An 8,250-nucleotide genomic window follows, 5' to 3' on the forward strand; every position below is an offset into this window, starting at 1 on the left:
CTTGACCAATCACTTTGTTGACGGGTCTGACCAATTAGAGCGTCGACGGGGCTGACCAATCAGAGCGTTGACGGGTCTGACCAATCAGAGCGTTGACGGGTCTGACCAATCAGAGCGTTGACCGGTCTGACCAATCAGAACGTTGACGGTGAACACGGACAAAGTCAGGTATAGAGCAGGATCGCGCCGCTAAAAACACTTGGACCCTATTTCATACTTTGTGATGCAACGTGTTGTGAGCTTGTGGATCAGCCATTTTCCCTATTGAATATTTGTGAAAATAAAAGATATACAAGAAAGATTATAACATATTTTTGCCTATAATGACATGCCAAACAAACACATGGACGCCAGGTTGCGATACGAGTGCACACAAAGTACTGATATAGTACATTAAAAGGTAATTCATAACTGTTTGTATAGTTCAGTACAGTATATGGCTATTGCATTAATAATGTCTGGTTGTTACTGAATCCCTGGATTTCCGAGGACACCTTAGACATGCCTCGTGGCACACCAGTGTGCCTGGCACACCGTTTGGATAGCGCTGCCGTAGACCGAGCTACGGACAAAGATACCATGTACAAAAAAGTGAAAGTTCTATGCTCATTACCTTCCTTAATGAAGGGGCACAAATCAGCAGACCATCATGTGGTAGTTAAAACAGCTCGCATGTTTCTGCCTCTGGGTCTGGCCCGTCCGTGAGGACGAGAACAAAGACAATTGTTGCCTTCAAGAAACATGGAATGAATCAGACAGGCATTCACTATCAGTCGTTTACTTAGTAGACGACTAGTGAATGCACGCACAGTGGTGCTCAAACTTTTTACTTTCAAGGACCCCCACTTTGATCCCCATAACTCTGACAGTGCACATTTGGTCATCGTCAGAGTTCGAGGCCTGTAAGAATCCATTTGGTTCCTAACTATCTAAATCATTTTAAAATGGTCCTTGAATTCTAAAATCAAGGACCCCTCTTTTCAAAGGGGGGCACAGAGACATTGTCAACGCGCTGTCAACGCAATAACATCGGCAATGGCGGCCAGTCTTGATAATGTGGTGCTTAATTCGCACCTCATTATCAGCCCCAAATAGTTTCAAACGTGGGTCCGCGTCCAAAGTACATATTAATGTGGGGGGTCCTTGACATGAAAAGGTTTTGAGAAGCATTGCAGTGGAGGAGGTTTTATAATCTCTACTACAACCAGTGGTTCTGCAGGATGAGCTCGTCATCATAGCGTAGAGAGCTCACATAAGAGCTCTATTGTGGTGTGCTGTGACTTCACTTTAAACTGATCAAGTGAAAGGGCATGTGACTCCTAGTGGGAGGGGGTGGGGGCTTGAGGGGGGGGACTTAGGAGCCACAACAGAGGAAGAAAAGGTCAGGTTCCATGTTTTACTGTAACACCAGTGATTCTCAACCTATTGAATTTCAAGGACCCCCCCCATTAGATACATTATAAAGGCCAGGGCCCCTCCTGAGACGATTTGATACAATCGTTATCTCTGGGACCACAATCTATACACTGTAAAATCCTCAGCGTTAATTTAAATGACCACTTCAGCCATATCTTCAAGGTCATTGATCCTTCACTAATGCTCATTGCTCGCTCTGCGTCTCATTGGAGGAGGGCTGTGGACATTTCAGAAACATGCGTACCACCAATGACATCATCGATGGGGATTCCAAGCTATAGAAACGACAGCCTTCCCCTTCCTGGAAGGTTTCTATCAATTACACAGCCCATGAAGCATTGAATTCATTTTTTTGTTTTTTATCGCATTCCTAAGCCAATAATTTGATGACCTGCGGTCTCTCCGGTAGGAGACACAAATAGTCTCCTTTGTGTCTCCTACTGGATACATTAGCATCTTTTAATTATCATCAAATTATTGGCTCAGGACAAAAACTAAAAATCTCCATGAATTCAATGCTTCATGGGGTGTGTAATTGATAGAAAATAAGTAATTATTTGGGTGAACTACTCCTTTAACATGTTGAAATAGATCTAAGCCATTGTTCTTGCATCCATAAAAAATAAAACAACAACTTTGAAACCTTGTTTGAAACATGAGGCAACGCGTCGATCAGTTTGTTGAGGTTCTGTACCCAGCATTGCCCATGGGTTCCAGATTAATGCATCAGTCCCTCTCTCTCTTCCTCCCCTTCTCCACCCTCTCTCTCTCTCACTGATCGAACTCACGGTCTTCACGATGCATCGATCAGCTTGTTTAGGTTCGGTGCTCAGCGTTGCCCGTGTTATTGCATGGGTGAAATCGGTTCTCTCTCCCCTCCCCCTTCCTTCCTTCCCTCTCCCTCTCTCCATCTCTTTCTTGCTGATCGAGCTCTGCTCTGACATCACACACACAACACAAACCGATGTGCGCTGATGTCAGGCATGTCCATATATATTGTATATATGTGCTGAGGAATCCCAGGGGCTCTGACACCCTGTTCAATGTATCATACTGTATGACAGCACAACATAAGGTTCTAGTTGTGTTGTTAGTCTGTTTTTAATTTTCCACAATGGCAGCGGGAACGTATTTGGAGTATTATTTACACAGCATAGAGAATATGCCGTTCGAACTGCGGCGAGACTTGAATCTGATCAGGGACCTGGATCAGCACACGGAGGATCTGAAGTGCCAGATAGACACCCTGGTTAAAGAGTTCACGTCCAACGCTTGGACTCTGTCCTCGGAGCGGAAACTCTCCATACTCAGGCAGATTCAGCAGTCCTACAGCAAATGCAAGGAGTTTGGAGACGATAAAGTACGCCTGGCCACGCAGACCTATGAGATGGTCGACAAGCACATCAAGCGTCTGGACACAGACGTGGCCCGGTTTGAGGCCGACCTGAAGGAGAAGCAGAATGAGAACCGCACCGACTACGATTCCTCGTCCAGTAAGGGAATGAAAGGTAGCTTCAGGCAGAAGGAGAGGAAGGTGGCTAAAACCAGGCCTAAAGTGAAGAGTTCAGATGGAGGTGGCTGCAGCCCCAAGAGCAGACGGAAGAAGGTCAAACTCCTTCAACCAGGGGAGATCGACAACACCCCAAATGCCGACTTTGGGAATGTGCACCTCTCTAATGTTCTGGAAATGCCGGTGGACCCCAACGAGCCCACCTTCTGTCTGTGTCACCAGGTCTCCTATGGCGAGATGATAGGCTGTGACGCCGCCGCTTGTTCCATTGAATGGTTCCATTTTGCCTGCGTGGGCCTGGCCACCACACCAAGAGGCAGGTGGTATTGTCCACAATGCTCTCAAGACAGAAAGAGGAAAAAGTCACCTGGATACCTGAAACTAAATGGATGGTCACCAATCTGAAAATATTATTTTCTGCATGTTTCAACTAACTTGTTTTCTTACTAATATTAAATATTTACGTATATTGAATATAGATTTTTGAATAGATTGTTTGGTTGAAATGTTTGGTTACTTAAAGAACCAAAAAGAATCACCTGCATGGAATTTGACAGAAAGTAGCTCATGACATGGCTACGGTGTGATTTTTAGAAAGAGGATAATTCAAGCTTTCCGTTCAGCTGCCATGTTGGTGACGTTTAACATCAGATAGGACTTTTCTGTATGGATGTATGGGCTGTCAAGGCCAAAAAGTCGTTTTTTGCCACTCAGTAGGCGTTCCCACATAACTTCCGGGTACGATGATGTCACGACACGAGCATAGCCTCGATGTGTTGTTATTAGTTAGGTTGCTGGGTAGCTGGTTGATGTATTTTAGTGGCTCCCAAACTTTTTAATGTCATTTTGGCAACAAACCCCAACACATTTCTGTAGCTGAAACATTGGCAAGTGAGATGGCATGGATGATTGTGTTTTCCATTATTTCAATACAGTTTACCTAAAAAAAAAATCACACCCAGTGTGAAGTGGGTGGTGTGTGGTCATCACAACATGACTCACTTATAAAAAACATAAATGTGTTTTTTTAAGTCCATACTGCTATTCATAGGGCTGCACATTTGTCATGTGTTTCGCTAGCCAATCACAGTCCTGAATTTGCAAAGTCAGCCAATCACATTACAGCTAGTGGTGATGACACTAGCTGTAATGTGATTGGCTGACTTTGCAAACGTATAGATTTGCATTGACTGTGGAAGGGTTAGCGTTGTAGACTGCGTTGTAGACTATTGGCCAATCACGGTGCAGGATTGGTCGGTGTCCAAACCTCACTTATAGGGGGCGGTTACACCGCCCCAAAAAGGTTCTTGTATTCTGAATTCATGCTTGTACAAACAGATGTAACTGTATATATATATATATATATATATATATATAGACACCTCACTAAAAGTAAGATTCTGTTCTGTGTCGAAAACCTAGTTTGCAGGGGCCCCCTGCTGGCTCTAATAGTTTATGCACTGGCCATTTAAATGACACACACACACACACACACACACACACACACACACACACACACACACACACACACACACCGTCATGGACAACTGCTAGTCTGACCAAGTCCCCACCCAGGGGTCCTCAGCAATACACATACCATGTTTGAAGTCAATCAGTCAAATGGTTCTTGAGATATGCGGGGGAAGTTTACACATAGACAGTGTGTTTAACGATTATCAGTGTGTTGTACGGTAACCAATTCTTCATGCATTGATGGACACTTCTTGGATGTTTGGCATAGTTATATTATTCTGCATGCAGGTGCCGCGCTATGAGCTTGTAGATCTGCTATTTCTGAATAGCCAATGTATAAAATAATGGTTATATAGTAAATAAAAATCACACCCAGTGTGAAGTGGGCGGTGTGTGGTCATCACAACATGACTCACTTTAAAAAAAGGATAAATGACTTTTTTTAAAGTCCATACTGCTATTCATAGGGCTGCACATGTGTCATGTGTTTTGCTAGCCAATCACAGTCCTGAATTTGCAAAGTCAGCCAATCACATTACAGTTAGTGGTGATGACACTAGCTGTAATGTGATTGGCTGATATGAAAAAAGTATCGATTTGCATTAACAATGGAAGGGTTAGGGGGTACACAATTTTTTTGGTCGGTGTCCAAAACTCACTTATAGGGGGCGGCTACACCGCCCCAAAAATCTAAAATGACACAGACACGTTCCCGGATTGAATGGGTTAATAATACCCATAGATCTCTGATATTTTTATGCTAATGTATGGAGATCCCTGATGTCATCAATATGATGATATCCAGACAGAGTCCCAAACTCATCATCGTCCTTTTTTTTTGTGGTCCTTGTACACTTTACTCTCTTGCTTTTACAGCCAGAGAGTTACAGCCAGACCCAGGGGGTCTGGCTTGTTACATGAGGCTTTGTACCTGTTTTCTCCATACATGGGCATGCCCCCTTTGTCCTTAGGCCCCAGCCATGAAAGTCTGTCCCCCTTTCGTCCATATATGGGCATACACAGGCTGACACGTCATGTGAAGTCCGGCTTATAAAAGTCTGTCCCCCTTTCGTCCATACATGGGCATAGACACATGGGCATAGACACATGGGCATCTGCCGGGTCTGGCAGAACCAGGTCTCCTGGTCTTGTTTTCCGTGGCATGGCTCTGTAAGAGATATTTATGAACCTTTGCTGGCCTAGTCACTCTGCACACACGTCATTCGAAGTCCGGCCCCTCTGGCCTCTCCTCTCCTCCCTCCTCGCTTTGCTTTGCGGCCCTAACCCAACCCAGTCCCAACCTCCCAACCTCGGTCATGTGATAAAGAGGTCAGACTTCCTGTATCTGGTTGCTATGGCAACCTGCCATATCAGGCTGAGGGTCTGATAGGCAAATCAGAGAATCAATCAAGCCGAAAGTCTTATCACTGATTGAGGTGAGGTAAGATGCCTAAAACATAGCCAGAGCTCTGATCAACAGTCTGTGGCGGGTCTTGGAGGCATGTGGAGTGATCCTGTGCTTGCGAATCCCGGACGAACTTTCTGAGCTTTTGTCAATTATATAGTAGTAAGATTTCAGATGTGTTAGGCCTATATGCATTTTTGTTAAGTAAATTGGTTTTATTTATTCTAGCTATGACAGCCATACAAACAACAAAGGTTGTCACCTTTTTGTTTGTTTGTGAGAGGACAACAAAGTCAAAGTTTGACAAAGTTTGACAACATGTATGACTTATGCAATCAAAATAAACTAAACTGAACTCCACTCTTACAGTTCATGAACCTGTGGTTGGCCTACTTGGTGAGAGTCAGATGTTTGGAGTCACGCCACAGACATTCCACACATACCTACAGTACCCTACGGCAGTGCCTCTCAAACCTTTTCATGTCAAGGACCCCCAAATTGATACATATCAGCCTACGGACCCCTATTTAAAAGATATGCCAGGGACCCCCAAAAGTATAGCAGTGATTCCGAACCATTTTAATTTCAAGGAACCCAATGAACCCAATTGATATGCATTAGTGGGCCATGGACCCCCATTTGATGGCATTTCTTATCTCTGGGACCCCAATATACACCGTAAAATCTATTTTTATCTAACTCTGATAGTGTACAAATGGAACCAAATGGACCCGTAAGGGTCCATTTGGTTCCATTTGTACTCTCTCGGAGTTACAGACCCATAAGGGTCCATTTGGTTTCTATCAATCATTTGACTGGGGACCCCCTGGAACCCCCTCAAGGACCCCTGGGGGTCCCCGGGCCCAACTTTGAGAACCAATGCCCTACGGTTCTGCACCTTAACAATGTGAACACGAGGTGCACTTACCGAATGGGTTTTGTGTGACTACTGCAAGTATAAATCATTTCTAAGATCAACTGGAACAGGTCTGTGGAAAACCAAGGTGTTGTGCCTGTGAAAGGAGACATTATTATGCATGGTAGAGTGCTAATTTAACTGAGGACTAAAGGAAGGATTTGTACTATGTGGAACGTCAAACTACTAATCATTGTGATGTAGTCATTGTGAGTAAATCTCATCTCAAGTCCACTGCTGATTGGCCGACAGAAGAGCCTTATCCTTCCCCAGAACATTTTCTATTGATGCTAAGAGTCACATTGAGGAAGTGGTTGTTGTGACCTCCATTCTGAGGGGTATGTTCATTCACAATGTCTGCCTTAAAAAAAGAATGAGAAATTACCAAAAAGTGGCCACATAGTGCAAAAGGCATCTGCCTTCTTGTCTTGGCTTACAACCTCACAATGCGTGACACGTTGTACAGCTTGTAGATTGGCTATTTTTGCTACTGTCATGTGACACTATCGCTCGATGAAGTAAGGCATTCATTTACAACAACAAAAAAACATAAAAAGTTGAAACATGGAGATCTGAGGTTTCTGCCGGACAGCTACAAAATGGAACAATTCATTTTCATTTCATTTCAAACCTTTATTTATACTCGAAGGACATTAAGGTTGCCCTCATTCTCACCGAGATACATCACAGTACAACTTCATTTTCACATCAATATTCATATCAGTGATAAAACTAGACAAAACAGAAACAAATACAGAAATGTTCCCCTATCGTGTGATACAACACAAATTTAGAAGCAGTTGCAGACGCTTATGGGTAGGTCTGCAATCAAGGATTTAAATTGACCATATGTTATGGGAGAACAGATCTTAAATTTAAGCTGTGGGTCATTCCAGGTGGTTGGGGCACTAAAACAAAAAGCTGTTTTCCACAGTTCTGTCTTTACTTTGGGGACCTTTAGCGTGAGCCAGTCACTGGAGCGTGTCCTATATGTTACAGGATTCCAATCCAGCAGAGATTTCATATGGTAAAGTCCCATCAATTGCCTTCCATTGAGGCCTGAAGTTCCGATTCTGCAAAATGTCTTCTAAATCCTAACGGTTTTCTGAAAAACATATGTTTCTACATCAGTGGTTTTCAAACTTCTTCATGTCAAGGACCCCCAAAATGATATGAATTTGGCAGCGGACCCCCATCTCAAAATATTTTGTTCCAGGGACCCCCAAGACGCAAAGATTTGAGTTACAAATGTTCGCTTGAAAAAAATATATATTCAAAGATGTGCACACATTTTCACGATTTCTCAAAAATAGCAGATCTACAAGCTCGTAGCGCGGCACTCGGTGCCGCGCTATGAGCTTGTATATCTGCTATTTTTGAATAGCCAAAGTGTAAAATAATGTTTTTTTTTAGCTCAAATCAAGAAGTGACACAGATGGTACCAGTGTTTGTTTCGCCTGTCAGCCAAGGGAGGCCAACCCCACTCTATCATACATGATGCAGTGATGGCTTGTTCCACTGTCCAGCTCT

General features: G+C 43.6%; 1 protein-coding gene across 1 annotated transcript; it reads left to right on the forward strand.

The window, feature by feature from the left end:
- Positions 1–2,530: 2,530 nt before the first annotated feature.
- LOC311037230 (inhibitor of growth protein 4-like) lies at positions 2,531–3,331 on the forward strand (the record flags this gene model as incomplete). The annotated part of the gene is made up of 1 exon (XM_084046350.1): positions 2,531–3,331. One exon carries the CDS (start codon positions 2,531–2,533, stop codon positions 3,329–3,331), a length of 801 nt encoding a protein of 266 aa, XP_083902476.1.
- Positions 3,332–8,250: the final 4,919 nt, after the last annotated feature.

This window comes from Gymnoscopelus microlampas, assembly GCF_963454915.1.
Source record: "Gymnoscopelus microlampas genome assembly, chromosome: 21".
In the NCBI taxonomy this organism is placed as follows: Eukaryota; Metazoa; Chordata; class Actinopteri; order Myctophiformes; family Myctophidae; genus Gymnoscopelus; species Gymnoscopelus microlampas.